The sequence below is a fragment of the Puntigrus tetrazona genome, chromosome 13 (assembly GCF_018831695.1).
Source record: "Puntigrus tetrazona isolate hp1 chromosome 13, ASM1883169v1, whole genome shotgun sequence".
Lineage (NCBI taxonomy): Eukaryota > Metazoa > Chordata > Actinopteri > Cypriniformes > Cyprinidae > Puntigrus > Puntigrus tetrazona.
This window is the reverse complement of record NC_056711.1, coordinates 8,719,236-8,737,105: the sequence shown is the minus strand read 5'-3', so window position 1 is coordinate 8,737,105 and position 17,870 is coordinate 8,719,236. Positions and strand designations below refer to the sequence as shown.

Here is a 17,870-nt window from a genome sequence, read left to right as displayed (position 1 = left end):
TTTTCTCTTAGAATCACCAATATATTGTATGAATTTTTTTTAAAAACAGGGATAAGAGCAGAGGCTTGTATAAGAGCACTTGTCCTCTAATAGAACCAGGTGTCAGTGGCATTCGTGGATATGTGATGGCTGAGAGCTAAGCAATAAAAAGGGGCATTTTCTGGCACAAAGTCAACTGTTTTTCTCTTGTCCTCAAACTGACTTATGGTAGGGGGTGTCAAAATCACCCCTCTTTAGCTTTCTGACAGCCTCATTTATTTTAGCAGCACAGTGCACCACGTTTGGAGAAGAAAAAACTTGAACTTGTGCAGGATACAGACAGCCCGATCTGAGAAAACGTATCATGCTTTTCTTTGTTTTGATTTTATGGTTTGATGAATTGGTGGTGAATTTGCACAATTTGAGTTTTTAGAAAAATGCTCAGTACGAAAGACAGGGCGTAGGGCGTTAGCAAAACAACAAAATGTAAGAATAAGATCAAAATAATTATATGAATTCAGTTTTTGTCATTATTTCATCACCCTGTTCCAGAGCTCCCTGACTTTCCTTCTTCTGCAGAACAAAGAATACATTTTCAGACCCCACTGAATCCTCTTTGACTTTTACTACATAGGCAAAGCAGCTGAAACACAGCATGAGGGGAATTAAATAATTACAGAGTTTTAATTTTGGGGTAAACTATGGTTTTAATTGTTGCCCTGGCTTAACATCATTGATTACATTTTAAATTTGACAGGAAAAATAATAGGCCTTTTTTTTTCTTCTAATTAAGCAACCAGTAATTTAAATCAAACCTGACTTGGAGGCAGTCGTTTCATGTTTTAGGATTGACTGTATTACGCCACTAATTTGGGGACCTAAGGGGAGGTCAGTCTATTAAAATGTTTTGGGGAAAGAAAGCGATAAAGTCATAAAACAACTCTGTGTGTAGGCTTTTTCAGCCTCTGAGCCATTTTGGGATTAATTAGTTCAGATTCAGTGGACTAAATTACTTCAGCCACAATCTTTATTACCTCAAGTTTCATTTACCCTCGAGAGCACTCCGTCCCTCTACAAGTCTATAGAATGCACGTCAAACTTTAATTATGTCGTAGTCAGCAAAGCTAGTGGCTGGGATGAAAAGAGCAGATGAGCATAAAGCCCTGGTTCCTTCAAATGGAGCAATAAACCGAAATGTTCTTGGTTTCATGCTATGGATTCCGTCTTCTTTTTTAAACCGAGTGCATTATCAAATCTGCTAAAGGAAAAGAAACGGTCTCGCATTGGTTGTGAAAATCCTGCACCCTAAGGCCGCAGTGAAACGCGAACTGCAGTGATGACCCCAATGACAGCCGCCCCCCTCTCGCCTGCTCTCGCGCCTTGGGTTATGTGCTGAGCAGTCTTGAACATACTAGCTCTCTGTTCCTTAATTTCCCCGGGGTATTGCAGCAAGACTGCATGTGGGGGAAACTGTGCTACAAAACGACTGAAATGGCAGCTCAAAGGCCATGATTATTTGATTTCAAAGTATTACAGAACCAAATTATTGGCCCCTTACAGCTGGCATGGGTCTCAAACTAGATAAGAGTTCCTGGTAATAACTGAAAACAGCTGCAGTAGTTTTATATTTTGTCTTTTTACAGAGGACTCTCTTTCTTACTAATAAGGGACCCGCTAAGTTCATTTAAAGAGATATTTAAAGAGCTGAGTATTTGTGAGATGTTAGAATATATTAAAGTGCATTCATTTCTGCAAAGAATAGTAATGTGTTAATGTATAAAGCACAGCTCACACAGAAGTCATTTTGTTAATATACCAGATAGAAGAACATTTAGGGATAGTATGCCAAAAATGTAAATCTTGTCATCATTTACTCACCCTCATATTGTTCCAAATTTGCATGACTTTTCCTATGTTCAGCATAAAATAAGATTTTTTTCTTTTAATCAAACAATTAATGGTCCCCATTGACTTCCATAGTATTTTTTTTCCTTTTTATGGATGTCAGTGGGGACCAACAACAGTTTGGTTCCTCAAAATATCCTGTTTTGTTTTCAACGTAATAAAGGAGCGTAATATTTGAAACAACACGAGGGTGATTAAATGGTAATATTTCTATTCCTGCGCGAACGATTCCTTTAATGCATATAATTCGCTCATCATTTAAATTCGATTTATTTTTCAGATCCACAATAGTTTTACACACATTATAGTTGCATAGCTTTCTAATCAAATGTAATTATGCAACGCCAACTCCCTACAAACACGTGCTCTAGTGTGAAAGATTTATTTATTATGCTGCATATAAAAACTTACAGAAACACCTGCACATATTGAAGGTATTTTAGAGCAATTAACATTTCCTTTTTTCAGACAGAACGTGAGTGACAATGAGACAATTACATTGGACTTTTACATTAGTACAAGAGATTTTCATCAGAGTACAAGCACAATACATTTGTCACCACCAAAGCATGAAAATGATCTATTGTTGCAAAAGGCATTTTTGTTATTGTGTTCTGCTTTTCTGCGAAGTCCATGATAAATCAGAGAAACAGTGCACACGTCACATCCAACAGTCATTTGATGATTCATTTCAATCACTACAAAGGAACATAACTGAAGACGGCTTCAACAAATTGCTTTGCTGGCTATAAAAGCAAGCAAAAATTGAAATACTGTATGATTTAAGGCAAAGACAAATACACTAAAGGCTGAACATTTTATGTTAAATACATAATTTACATTTTCCATATTTTCTTCCTACAAATAAAACTGTTATCAATCATAAAATAATTATTCATATAGCATTTTAAGTAACGTTTATCTGTTTAAGGGGACTCAAGATGCTCTCTGTACAGTACATATACATAATTATTGAATGCTGGACTAACCTAATGAACACATTGGATGCTTGGCTGTGAACATCACAGATAGTGAAATAAGCTCAGCTTATTAGGTTCATTTGGGGTTAATAATCTAGTATATGTATCGTATTTCATACTGAAATCGACTTCAACAGTCTTTCTCCAGCTCTGTGCGGGAGGCCTAGCAAGACGCTTAAGAGGTTTGACCTCGACCGCGGGTCCTAGAAGTGAAGGTGTTAGACACCCGTGGTGACCTGCGTGACATCCGAGCTCATGTCAACACTGGGCTGGCAGCGGGACTCCAGTGATGACATTTCCAGGACTAGTCATACCTGCTGATTCGTCCTGTCCACCGTGTGGCCGCTGGATTGGCCGTCGCGCTGGGGGTTCCTGGTGCGTGTGGAGTTCTGGAGGTCCAGCACGGACGGACTGGGAACACAGAACTCGCGGAAACAGCGCTTAAAGTTCTCGTCCAGGAAGGCGTAGAGCACCGGGTTGAGGCAGCTGTTGGTGTAGCCGAGGGCGATGCAGAAATGCCAGGTGACGGTCTGCAGGAGCGAGTTGGGAATGGTCACCAGGGCCTTGATGATGACGAAGATGTGGATCGGAGTCCAGCAGACGATGAAAACCGCCACCACCACCAGGACCATTCGGGTGATGCGCCGGAGGTTGCGGTCCTTCTCCTTGGAGCCGGACAACATGCGCACGCTCTTCAGGCGGAGGATCATTAAGCCGTAACAGATGGTGATGATGAGGACGGGCATGATGAAGGCAAAGATGAAAACGCAGATCTTCAGGAGGTTCTCCCAGTACCAGGAAGGATGGGGAAAGAGCAAAGTGCAGTCAATGACGGCAAACTCTGTGAAAGAAAGAATACGACACAGTGAGTCATGTGAAAATCAATTCATATTTGTAAAGATGACAGTTAAACCACTAGTCATTATTTCTTGAAGGCATTGTTTAGGGAGCCTCTGAGACCCAGGCCTTTCTGCTATGGCTATTAAACCGCCTTATGATTTTCTTCCCAAATGACTAGAAGTGACATCAATCCAAATTCACTCAATAACAATTTTCTGCCTCAACACTTCTTTCGTGTCTGCAAAATGTGTGTTGCCACAGTAATAATTCGGGACGTTTCCAGTATTGAGAAAAATGTCTTAATATATTAAGAGGAAATGATGCTAAGAACTGAGTGAGTGAGTGAGTTGAAGTACAATCTGTTCTGACAGGCTTGTAGAAAAACTACACTCTCAGAAAGGTACACTTTTGTACCTATTAGCTTCAAACATGTACACTTTAAGTAGTAATAAGCACCTTTAAGGTACCAAAATGGTTCTGAAAAAGTACCACCCCATTAAAAGATTTTGAACTTTTATTTCTGAGAGTGCACAGTACTGTATGTTATGTAAACATTACTGGTAATGTATGGTTACTATAATGCTTTTTCTAGTTGTTTAATTATAAATGTGTTCCATAAATCAGTTCTTTTTTAAGCTTAAAATGGTTATTAATATAACAAGCTAAACTATCATTATTGATGTTTTCAACAACAATTTTATGAACGTTAATTTTGAATCATTACTTTTGAATCATTACTTTTGAATCATCAGTTATTTTCAAAGTCAGTAATACTTCTGAATGATTCACTGTAAAAAAAAGAAGTTAAAACTGCTAACTCACAAATGCGAAATGGATATTGCCTTTCACACTAATGAATTATGCTCATTGCAGTGAGGAGAAAAAGGCCTGATGTATGACACATTTTATAAAGATGATATCTGACTAGGCTACAAATGACCACACATGGAGATTTACCCAACTGTTGCCAGTATTGACTATTTAAATTACTGTCATAGATTTAATTAGTAGTTGGAGCACTTAATTGTTAATGTAAGTCTGTATCTAGTCAGATAATTGGAATTTTGATACTTTGGCATTACACCATCTGTGCAACCTAGTTACAAGGCAGTGGTTCATTTCCAAATGTAAAGTTGACTGCATGTTTTTTATTGTCATTTGCTTAAGAGAAATTAAGACTTTCAGAGGTTCACTACAAAATGAAAAAAAAATTATCTACAGCTTACTCACATCTTTTCAAATCTGTGTGACCTTCTTTCTTCCATGGAACACAAAAAAAGATATTCTTCTTTGTTTTCTTTTGTTGTATGGACAAAAAAATAAGTCGAATATCTTTAAAATATCTTCTTTTGTGTTCCACAGAAAGAATGTCACACAATATCACAACAGACATTTCCTTTTTGGGAGAACCATGCCTTTAACTGCAGAATCATGTGAATGTTGTGACAAACATACGGCTGCTGTGGTACTCAGTAGTGGTGGATGCCATGACCATGACTGGGAGGCCGATGGCAGATGAGAGGATCCAGTTACACACATTGACAATCTTGGCGTTCCGGGGGGTTCTGAAGTCCAGGGCTTTAACCGGGTGGCAAACAGCAATGTAACGGTCAACGCTCATAGTGGTGAGGGTGAAGATACTGGTGAACATGTTGTAGTAATCAATGGACATCACGATCTTGCACAGAACGTCTCCAAAGGGCCACGTACCCATCAGGTAATTCACACTCTGGAACGGGAGAGTGCTTGTTGCCAAGGCATCTGCTAAAGCGAGGTTGAAGATGTAGATGTTGGTTGCAGTTTTCATTTTGGTGTATCTGCAAAGGATAAAATTAGATTGAGATCATTGCGTCAACTCAGTCTATTAAATAAAAATAAATGCAACGGGTATTCATGGAAAAGCAGTTTGATGGGGGTGAGTAATGGGAAACCGAAGGTACTATAGAAATACTGAAATAAACAGAACAGACATGAACTCCCCACATAGTATGCCTTTTCCCATATAACCGCCTAAAATGATTTCAGTTACAATGCACATGGTGCATCAAGCCATTAAGAAATCTAATGCATCTAGCAATGCAACAATGACCTTCATTCAAATGTTAATTTAAGAGGCCAGGCAAGCACCATTAATACACACAATTATGCAAAATGTTGCTGCCTTGCATAATATCAAGCCTGTAACAAGCTTTTGAGCGGTTGTTTATCCAGTTTAAAGGTAGGAATATGAAGTTAGGTGTACAGACTTAAGGCAATAATGTATATTTAGAAATGTGCAGGTTAAATTTCATTAGGTTAAATAACCCTCTACTAGAAAACATCTCTTGTAGAATGTATGTCCATGAGCAGACACATGGAAAAATACTATTGTTTGAAAGTAACACCAAGAGATTTTGATGGTTCAAACCTGATGTAAGAAAACCTTATAGATGGATGGATGGATGGATGGATGGATGGATGGCTACTGTTTACAGAGGCAACACCAACTTTCACATTCATAATACACCTGTTGGAGTCACATAAAAGAAAGCACAGCAAGCTAATTACACACGCCATTATTTTCTTAACTGAGAGGCGCATGGTGCGATGAAATGGAAAGATACTTTTGGTGCAGAAAATGGAAGATAATTTTTTCAAGCTATTGTTGATAGAGAACCCCATGAATAATAGAGCAGCGGGGGGGATCATTCAATCGCTGGAGAATGAGATATTGATTTAAACAATCATTTTGCCTGGAACAATAACATCTGAGTGCAAAATTGTTGGCTGCATCAATCTAAATATGTAAGCATTTCATGAAAGCTTTTCATGAATAATGCATAACATATTAGTTTCCATGAGATATATTCTCACCTCTAGCACCTTTTTTTTGTGTTTAGGTCTCTGTCCCTTGCTTAATGCGGAGTTCTGAGACTGTATATCAACTCCCTTTCTTTTCGCTTTCCTTCAATTTCCTTTATCAAAAAACATTGCGGATCTAAACGGTTAATTCCATAAACTTTGTTCAAGAGTTGTTCAAGTGCATTAAAACATTCTTCTGTAGTAAACACTGTGTTTAGATCAAAGAAATACCAACTTTAAAGTCTTTATGTTTGTTACCGTTCTTCTTGGCAAGATGATGAACAAAAGATGAGCCGTACACCATCTGGCCTATGAAGATACACAAATTCTAATGTACTGCAATAGCAGCGGAGGCGATAAATTAACAGCATTTGCACTATGTAAACTACCATCTCATTTTTTAGAGATCCACTGTTTGACTTTCACAGAAATAAACATAAATCAGGACAAAGTCTTGTCTGTCAAAATGTATATACAGTCAGCTATAAAAATATAGCCAGTGTGTGGACAAAACAACTTCTGCAAAATGAGACTGTCACAGGCCAAACTCAGAAAACACTGAAGGTCACAAACTGACTGGCTTTAATCCCATTTACGTGGCTGTTCTCAATCTTGCCGTTGATGGGATTAATAATGCATTTCATTTCAAAGTGGAAGAGACATTAGCCTTATTTTCCTTGAAAATTTAAACACATTATTTAAAATATTCATTTTTAAATGTAGCACAAAAAAGGTTCCAGAGTCTGTGCTGATAAATCAATCATCCAGTCCTTCAAGCCTTTCATCCATCCACGCTCCTCTTCAAAAGTTTGGGGTAAGCAAGTTTTTGATTATCATTACTTTTATTATTATTATTATTATTGCAACTGTTTTCAATTTTCATTTCAACATCACATCAGCATATCAGAATATCAGAATGACTCCTGAAAGGTGTGACAGTTAAGAGTAATAACTAATTTAGCTTTGTTTTCGCAGGAATAAATGACATTTTTAAATATATAAATAGTTATCATTTTGTATTCATTTTTTAATTATTATTATATTTTTATCCAAAGAATTCAGTCTTTGTGAGCCTAAGAGACTTTGAAAAACATACAGTTTTACCAATCCCAAGGACAAATGAATGTCCACATGCTGTATTTATTGAAATTCATTTATGCATTATTCAACATTTTTGCTAATAATTGTTAAATGCTTGTAATTAAAGAAAAAAAAAAGATGGTCAAAATTATTAAATTAATTGAAAAAATGTAAAAACTCAATTATAAAGTCAACTTTTATTTTAGTATACTAGGTAATTTGGCATACATTACCAATAAAGGTAACAGGCCATTGTACATCTGAGCACATATAAATGAAAATTAAATTGAAAAAAAAGAAAAGAAAAGTAATTTAAAAGATATTTAAAATGCCTAGACACAACACTCCTTCCTATGGTGCCGTGGGCAGATTCATTCATCACTAACTGGAAGTCTCATACAAGGATTCAGGCTGGCAGCCATTACTAGTGATTACCTTGTCATCCAAAGGCTTTCTGCACCAGACAAATGATCGCACTGCTTATGTTTCCCACAAGGCACTAACTGATTATGAGGGCATCTCAGGGATGCACTGCTCCTCTGTACATCACATTAAAGACATTTGAGTTGAAATGCCAGGCCTATGAGTCTAATCATTGCGTGGAAGATCTGCTTTTGGTGTTGTAAACACCACTTACTGGAAACACATTAAAAATGTATTCATCTTGCTTGCTGAATCGACATCTGATGATTAACAGGATACAGTTGTGTTCCTGGCGAGCAGCTCTTTACAGAAACTGTACATACTGTACATCTGTGCCATCTCAAAAAAAAAAAGCTTTATTGATATTGGACAACATGCCTGGCAACCAAGACTTCTCATTAACCTAGAGGAAAGTGTGCAGTATTGCTTATGGAAATAATTAGAAATGTCATCTAGCAGCTCCGAGCACACTCCATAGGTTAAGTGAGGACATCCAGCTGTTAACTCTGAGATGAAGAGTCATCTGTCATCTACAGTTAACACACTCTGGGGCGAGCTGTCAAAAGCAACTGTTCAAGCGTCAAAACACGGGAATGAAACACCTGTCATTTAGATGGTGTCTTTGTCTATGTCGGTTTTCTTGAGTGAAGCCGAACTGATTTAAAATGTCTGAGTATAATTATTCTCTCTGCCTCTGGCATGTGGAGACAACTAATGCTTATAAAACATGACAGATGACAACCTGTAAAAATAGGGATTTTAAATACCCTGCAAGTGGACCTTCAGGCCTCCACGGTGAGAATATTTGTGGCAAGATGATTCATTTTCAGCTGTTACTGTTGTATTCTCATTAGTTTTTCCATACATTACAAATTAAATGCTATAAAGACTGCTGTTTAAAACTCTGAGGCTCATGTCTGTGCTAAATAATGAGCAATTAACTAATTGCTAATTATTTACTGTTGGGGATAACAGGTTAAAAACGTAACACCATTTCACTCATACTTGGCTGTTCATTTGACTTTTTAATTAATCAAAGATCTAGAATTTTATTCATTTAATGGGTATTGGTATATAAAAATGAAGCAAATATAAAGAGAATCCTTTTAGTCAACGTCATTTCACTCATATTCTTCTTTCTTTTCTTTTTTTTAAAGACAATGCATGCGTAAATTACTTTTGTGGAAGAAAGGAACCGTGTAGTAACCAGGCAAAGCAGATTTTGTTGTGAAAAAACCAAGGACTCGCTTGTTGCTAGGGAACACCAGAACATGCAGATTTCTCCTATCATCTACCTATGTGCAATCTGCTCATAGATATGTACATATTGCTATGATAAATTCCAGATATTGGTTTAAAAAACACTTAAAGCAAATTAACTCTAAGGTGTTTGTGAATTAGATGCTGCACTAAAGCATTAACTCAAAATGGCCGTAAGTGGGAGATGTGCTTCACAAATGACTCAAAATAATGACTTCAGAGCTTTGAAATGACATGCTGCTTATTGCTAAATTGTGTCTTTGATTTGAAAGGATTTATATATATAAAAAAAACCATTGTTAAAAATACCCAATTATCAGTCCTTAAACGCAAGCTGTCAATCTGAATGACAAGCTTCTAAAATGGGCATCAGAAGCGTTTTCATCTATGAAAGCCAGAAAAGAAGAAAATGGGATAGAAACAGATGAATAAATCAAAAGCTCCTTTTCTCTTTTTGTCATTGTGTGCTTCTGATTTCAACGCTTCCAAAATGGCAGAAAATATTATAATGCGACCAGAATGGATCAAGACAAACTAATCTGGGTGAGTCAGGCATGAGTTGCATATGCTGATTCAAAACTAATCAAAGGTGACGTTTACATTTAAAATGTCAGACACAGTCTAGCTAATGCACACATACTAGGCTGGAGTCCAGTGCCAGCACCTGGAGCCCCAACAACCAGCCAGTGCTTATGTTTTCATGCCAATCAGATGGCTGTCAGGTGCAGTCTTGTCATCTGTCAAGAACAAGGGCCCTGACAAATAGCGCTTTTCAAGTCATTCCATCTCTAGGATTCCGTTTAAGCTTTGATCTGATTTATTTTCATTAACTATATTCTCCACTGCTGTAATCCAACTGTTCAGATGCCAAAACCAAACTTTTTTTGTACTACAACTTGTTTATTTCAGGTTTATTGATAATTTTTATGTTGTATGTGTGTTTGTGGAAAACGTACTTCTTATGGCTGTTATTATGGTGGTTTTCTGCGTGTTAACGATATAATGATGTTTGGTTATTTAGCTGAAAAATATTTCAAATTTAAAATAACGTTCTGTTTGTTCCAAGCACATACTGCAGTTCCATAGTCTGCTTCAAGCTCTTTAAAGCTCAGTGCATTCTGATATGTTTTTACCATTTAATATCTAATGATATCATTCCTCTGTTTTGTTAGTGATATATGTGTGGTATTTAAGGGTGTATTCACACCAGTATAGCCCGCTAGTTCACTGGCTTTTTTGTTTTACTACAACGACTTATCAAAAATACATTATGATAAATCATTAAGACGTCATTATTCATCAGCTAAGGCAAGGACTGTGGTTTTATCCGCAAAGAAGCTTGGCCTCAAATATTCTCATCCAGTTCATGCACAACAGCTATATGCTCCTGTGAACAGCTTTTCCACAGCATCGAGTCTCTTTTCTTTTGAGAACACTGCACTATGCTGATTATACAGCAGTGACACTATTATAGCCATGCATAATACAATCGCTAATAATATTTGCCATTTTTCTTCAGATTCACCTTTTCATCTTACAAACTGTAAACACATTATTTTACATAATACGTATGCAATACATCTTTTAAATATCTCCTGCCTGTTTTAGAGGCATATATTTATTCCAAGAAACAAACATGACCTCTGTATTTCCAGCACGGCAAGTTCTGAGTCAGAGAGAGACAAGAGAAAGTAAAATAGTAATATCTATTTCTTGTTTTGTATTGCATTGTACTGTTTTTATTTTTCTACATTATTGGCAAAAACATTACTTGGGGGGGATACAGCCTCTCAAAATAACATCCTTCCTGACAGAAGCCCTATTTACACATATTTTATAATGGATCATAAGAACCATTAGGCATGAAGAAGGATCAATAAGCATTTGTGGCTACCGTCCCTTTTGTTAGCTCAGTATACACCATAGGTACATTCACCTGAGAATTTGTAAGTAGAGCTAAAGATGCTAGAAGATGAAAAGGGTATAGCTGTCTGAAACCTGAGGACATTCATCATTCATTTATCAAGAGCACGGTATAAACCGAATGACCCTCTTTTGATATGATTTTTACTTTTATCTTAATAATTGAATGTTTGAGCTCCATTTGGCACAAATCAAGGGGAAAATATGCAGAGATAAGGGAGGAATATCAGCAAGCTTTTGATAAATAAAACAAATGAGAGAAATTGTGGGCAGAATTGATTTTTTGTGCCTAGTCGCTTGTGTGCTCTTCTGTGGAAGAGTAGTAAAAACAAGAACAGCTTTTAACCTGTCCTCGTCATGCAAACGCGAAACTAATCTAAAATTTAATCGATATGTACAAATGTTTACTCTATTCTTTATCCTCCCGCCTAAAGAAATATAACTGATGAATGTTTTCCATTTATTCCTCATTTGCTTGTAGCTGCAGGACACATGTAAAGGATTATCGCCAGAGCTGAAATGTTGTAAACATTTGCGTGGCTTTTCCATGACGACGAGAGGCATATGCTATTATAAATTCACAGCGTTTACCCTCTCTTAAAACCTGTTTTCTGCACAACTGCGAATGTTTCTCACTTGTAGGAATGCCTGAACAGCGGACGGTCGACAGGTTTAACCAACAGGAACACAAACGACTTTACAGGCATTAATAAAACGATTCTGATTTACTCTTGCTCTTTAAGGTTCAGTTTCCCCACTGCCAAGCTATGAAAAAGTAAACTGAAATGTTGAACAGATATGATGACTCTATCATATTGACACCAAAAGAAAAACAAACTATTTAAAAGTCAAAGTTTTTTTTCTAATGAACATCTAGGCTTTGCATCGAGGGAATTTTATGTGGAACTCTATAAATTATTGATTTAAAAAAACCTTCAAAGTTTGTCTTAAATGAGCGCTGTAGTATAAGGGGTGGGTTTTGGTGCGAGTGTGACACTAAAAAGTTGCAGGAGCTGGATATAAAGGAAGTGACTTTGATCTTGACTTTTGATCTTGAGATTGTATGTAGGATGTTCAGATGTGTTTTGGACAGTGATCATAAATATATCTGAATTCCACAATACTGGCAACTACAAACTAGGGTAATACCGTTAAAAAGGGTATGTTAATATTTACACTAATTGCGGTTGATGTCTGCACCAAGTATAAGAAGCAACAAGCACAGTTTATACGCTAAGCGCAAAAAGAAGTGACATTGAGTTTTTGCTAAAGGTAAAACGTCTGAGCAGTGCCTCGTGTTTTGTTTCGCTTTTGTTTACAAGCACTATTCGTTCCGTGGACAAAACCTGAGCTGGGAACCATAAAAAGATAGTAATGTTATCATTTACTCACCCCTATGTCATTTCAAACTTATATGGCTTTCTTTTTTTTGTGAAAATTTTTCCATACAGTGAATGTCATTGTTGGGGAAAGTTACTTTTAAAAAGTAATGCGTTACAATAAGTGTTAGGAACGTTACTTTGGAAAAGTAATAGGTAGTATTGAACTCTGATTACTGCCAGGCTTTCTCAATTCTTAAGCTCTTGAATTGAATAAGACTTTGAGATTGACCTGAAGTTCAATGCAGATTTAAAATCATAAGAAAAAGTTTACTGATACTGTTTTTGAAACCAAATCTTAGCATAACTACATGAAAACACCGGCATCTACAATGCTTTATAAAAAAAGATGAATGTCTTAAAAGGATATTTCTTTTAGAAAAATTGGTGTTTGTTTTTATATGATATGACAGTAGTTTTCTCAAAGAAATTTTAAAATGCTCATGACGTGACTCTAGAGAATATGTTTGTGTTCATGTACTCATATTTGAGGTAGCAGTCTGAAAACCCAGCAAGCGATACGCGCTTTAGTACGTGTCGTAAATGGAACGGTAACACTTTTAACTATGACTTATCCATTAATACATACTTAATTTGCTGCTTATTAATAGTTAGTAAGGAAGTTACGTTTTTTAATTACTCCCTAACACGGATTACAATATTATGTTACTCCGCAATAAATGTACTTCTTAATGCAAAGTAATGCATTTAATACTTTTGAGTTATTTTTGTAAAGTAGTAAATGCAAATGTAAAAGCCCTGTAAATTCCTGTCTGTACAGTAGAGGGTGCAGCTTAAATAAAAAGCATGGAATATGATGCAGCAGAACAATTTTCAACATTATTCAGCATTAACAATAATTAGTACGGTTGAACTGGTCAGTAGTGAAGGCATTGGTTAATAAAATGAACCAAATACATATATTATATTTGTATTATTTAACATTTATTGTTGCAGGTTAGTTCAGTATAATATTCAGAGTTTACATTTGAAAAATGTATTTATTTTGAGGAACATTGAACCTGTTTTTGTGTTCATAGCCTAGAACTACAGTAAGCATAATGTTCACACAACATCTGCACTTAAACCCAATTTCAGTATGGTTACACGAGAGCTGTATTCATTTATTTGAAAAGTAACTCCTTCCGATTTAAAAAGTAATCCGAGTAATCTTTTAAAGTAATCTAATTACATATCGTGCGTTATTTGTTACCCCCAACACTGGTGAATGTCAGCTGGATCCAGTGTTTGTTTTGGACCTCACCGACTTTTTAGTGAATGGGCAAAAACAGTTTTTCAAAATATCTTACACAGAAAAACAAAAGTCAAGCAGGATTGAAATGACACAAGGATGAATAAAATGTTCCTTTTTGTGTGAAATATTCCATTACAGCAAAGTGGTTTCCTAGCTAGACCGTATCTAGATAACGGCGTGAGAGGAAGCGTGTTAATGTACTTTTAAATCGACTACTGTCATTGCTCAGTATTTTTTTTATTTCTGCCAAGGCTTACTTTATTACCACATGATAGGGGTCGATAAAGCAATCCCGCAATCGGCTCATTAATCACAGATTGCATCTACTGGGCTATTGCTGTCTTATGCTTCCCACCGTAGACAGCCTCTAAAGCTTTGATTGGTTGCTCATAAACTCTCAGAAAGTACTGAGTCTCCACAAAGTCAGGCGACCTTATATAGCTTTCTGACTCCTATATACGAATTTCTTGACTCCTGCATGTCTTTCCGCTCCAAATACCACATATCTTCTAATTTAAATGTCATTTCTGATGAGCAAATATTATTCAGTTTAGGAAGTGCATATAAAGACAGTATTCAAAATCTTAAACACAGCATCTCTGAATGAAGTAGTTAATGTGTGCGTGACATGAAATACAGTGCCACCTATTTAATCGCAGTCCTCTAAGACAAACAAGCCCTCACCCCCTCATTGAAATTCATTCACTTGTGTCAGATTACTCTATTGACCGCGTCCTTCGTTTATGACTGCGATCCTAGGTTTATAGGATCGGGTCGGATGTGTTTGTCATGTGTCTGGTTAGAGGAGGCAAGTCACAAACACCTCTGAATCATCCTAGAAGTTGACAGCTGTGAACTGCAGGTGCATGAAGCGAAAAGAGCATGGGCATGTGTACAAACATACCGCAGCGCTGAAGCCAAGCGTGGATAACTTCATAGATTCTGTCAACCTATGCAACGTTTTTCCTTTATATTGCCTTTGCCTCTTTTTTTGTATCCATAATTATTAGCCGTTCAGTTTGTGCTGCATTTCAGCATCGATTATTCATGTGAAGCATCCGCCCAGTTCTGTTCCGTTTGCTTCTTCTTCTGCACACAAAATCTATACTGAGCGCGCATATGTCACTTAACACATGTGACTGAGCAGTACCTGTATGTGTAGGTTACTTCCCCGTATAAGTGAGCGTGAATGACACGTTGTAATGTGTTGTTTTCCCGTGCGCTGACAGCAACGTAACATGCGTTTCATCAGTGATATGAAATACAGTAAGTGCCGAGCTGAGAAGCGTTCATATTTCATATATGAGAAGCAGTTATACATAAACATACAGCAAGGGATTTTTATTATATTGTTGATAGGCCGTTTTTGTGACTGAACAGGAGGCTACAGGAGTTTCTGCAACGTTTGAGATTCTAATGGCCAGAAACAATGACCGAAACACTATCAGAATCTCTTTCAACAGGTCTCCTAACCAACGGTTTATAAAACCAATTCTCTTCTAAAAAGGCTTGTTTGAAGGCAGCCTGCCATCTCAGACGTGTTACGCCTCGGCTGCAGGTGAAACAATTTACCTGAGCGCAAACACTTACCTTATGATGACATACATGACGAGAACGTTGCCCACCAGTCCCACCACGCACACTATAGAGTACAGCGCGGTGATGATGATCGCCACTATCACAGGAGTCGCGCTTTTGTCCAGCTCAGCCGTCCTGTCACATCTGGAGCCGTTCGCGTTCACGAGACCGGAGCTGCTGCTGAAGTTTCGGCAGAATACGCTGCTGTTCGACATCGCCGGGTTCGAAAGCGCGTAGAGAAAGTCCGAAATGTTGCCACTGGTTTCCATGGCAAACGCCGTTTAGCTCCGTTCTTTACGCGCGAGTTCTATCGGTCACGTTCTGCGATATCGACACCCGTCCGACTTCGAAGCGCTCGGAGTCCAAGCCGCTCTTCCTTTCAGACGCTCTGCCGCTCCTGCGAGTGCAGCTCCCAGCCTGTTTTGTTTACGACTCCGCTGTGGTCACATTACCCTCGTGAAGCTGCACCGAGCGTCTGTCATGGCCCGTATTCGCGTTTTATTCAACAAAATGACGTCACGTATATATGCACATGACTGGAGGGTTTTTTAGCGGTCGCTGTCGGCTTTCCGCTTCCAGTTCCTCACTTTGTCATCGGCGAAGCTGTGTGAAATTACAGTCGCTCGTCTGCACGTCCAGATGAGTTTTTGGCTTCATGCAGTACTTACAGAATGGCAATTATGCGGTAGTTTACTCCCCAGTTTAGGTTTTAAGCGCAAAAGCGAGTCAAAACACCTATCGAGGTATGCTGATAGTAACCTGCTTATTATTTTAACGTGTGAGTAGGCTATATTGTTTTCGACTAGGGTTTAATGTTTTAGTGATCTCACGTTAGAATACAAGTTAATCACAGCGCATACTTTCACCTGACTGTAAATAAACTGTTCACCCGAAGTACAATAACCCCCCAAAACGCTTATTAAGCTTTTTAAGCTAGACTAAATCTGAATTAATAGACTTGCCTTTTGTTACATATAGACCTATAAAAATGAGTAATTATATCCTTGTAACAATATATTAGTCTAGCTCAGCTGCATGCGGGTATTAACAATATATAATACCTGTTGTAATAAATGTCAGGTTTAGCTTTGCGTGTAGCTTTGGTGTAAAGATGTCTATATCTGTAGCTAATAAGTGCTGTCAGTGAGCTCTGTCTGTGATTGCTTGTGTCTTTCATCATTTCTTCTCATGTTCAGATGATATTTTCCAGTTATTTTCCTTTACAACTAAAGTAGTTCATTTTTCACTTCAAGGCTTATGCTAAATACTCTTCAAAATCTGTATTTTTTAGTCAGACGTAAAACACATTAATAGAATGTTTTGATGTTTCAAGATTAGGGTTAGAACAACGCTCTCCGTGAGTGCCACTTGACTTTGAACTTAACATTATAGCTTACTGATGTATTAGAAGCATAGAGACATAACCATTTTACTTATGGTCTCTAATGATTGTGATTTGCCACAGACCAATGAATCTGATGAAAGGTACGAATCACAAATACAAATTAGTTTCCTTCTCTCCGAGATAGAAGGACTGGGAGCACTCCTTCATTTTACTGTTTTATGTTATCACATAATTCTGTTATTAGTATCAGATGTCAGGTGTTAGCTGCAAAGTCCCCAACTAATCCAATAGTAATTGATTTTAATTATGCTAATGCAAATGTCTGTGAAATCACTTTCCTTTAAAAATGTTAAATGAAAGAAATTATATTCTGAGGACATGTTGAATGAGCGTTACTTAGTATTACTTGAACATCATTTCAAGTGTGATCCATCGTAAAGAAACAAGTGTGCATGAAAGTGCAAAATAGAGATGTGACATAAATGAAAGGAATCCAATTATCTTCCGGCTCCTGGGTTGCTGAAACAGCAGTGCAGAAATGATGTTTAACAGAAGTGCACACTGTTCACATAAGATCGTTTTTACATGCTTTTGATCGTGTGCCTGTGATTCAGATTTACTTGCGACAGATCCTTTTGAGTCACCTTGTTAAAAAAAGTCATTTTCCTACATAGCCCTACATTACTTGAACTTATCTGATACTAGATTTGACAGATTTTAAATGTATTTAAATGTATTTACACGTTGGTTAAATAAATAGTTAACTCAAAAATGAAAATTTGTTGAAAATGTGGATGCGTTTGCTTCTTCGGTGTTAGAGTTTGGGAGAAAATCAGCATCATTTGCTCATCAGTGTATCCTTTGCAGTGGATGGGTGCCATCGGAGTCCAAACAGCTGTTAAAAACATCAGGATAATTCAGAGGTAATCCACACTACTACAGACCATGTGACTTTATTTCACAAGACATTATTTGATGGACTGGAGTGGATGATTGTGATGTGTTCATTAGCTGTTTGGACTACATTTTCAGCTATTTGAATTTTTGAATTTTTTTTCCCTTTAAAAATCCATATGTCTTTT

The 17,870-nt window shown here is 37.2% G+C and overlaps 1 protein-coding gene across 2 annotated transcripts; it reads right to left on the bottom strand.

Annotated features, from left to right (window-relative positions):
- Positions 1-2,147: 2,147 nt before the first annotated feature.
- oprm1 (opioid receptor, mu 1) lies at positions 2,148-16,078 on the bottom strand. 2 transcript variants are annotated; one of them, XM_043254598.1, is made up of 3 exons: positions 15,456-16,078; positions 5,415-5,521; positions 2,148-3,705 (listed from the first exon to the last, which is right to left on the bottom strand). In XM_043254598.1, the coding sequence occupies exons 1-3, from the start codon at positions 15,710-15,712 to the stop codon at positions 3,173-3,175; spliced, it is 897 nt and encodes a 298-aa protein (XP_043110533.1). In that variant the 5' UTR covers positions 15,713-16,078; the 3' UTR covers positions 2,148-3,172. The 2 variants fall into 2 exon arrangements, with proteins under 2 accessions (XP_043110533.1, XP_043110532.1); XM_043254597.1 differs by having other exon boundaries at positions 2,152-3,705; positions 5,160-5,521; positions 15,456-16,071.
- Positions 16,079-17,870: the final 1,792 nt, after the last annotated feature.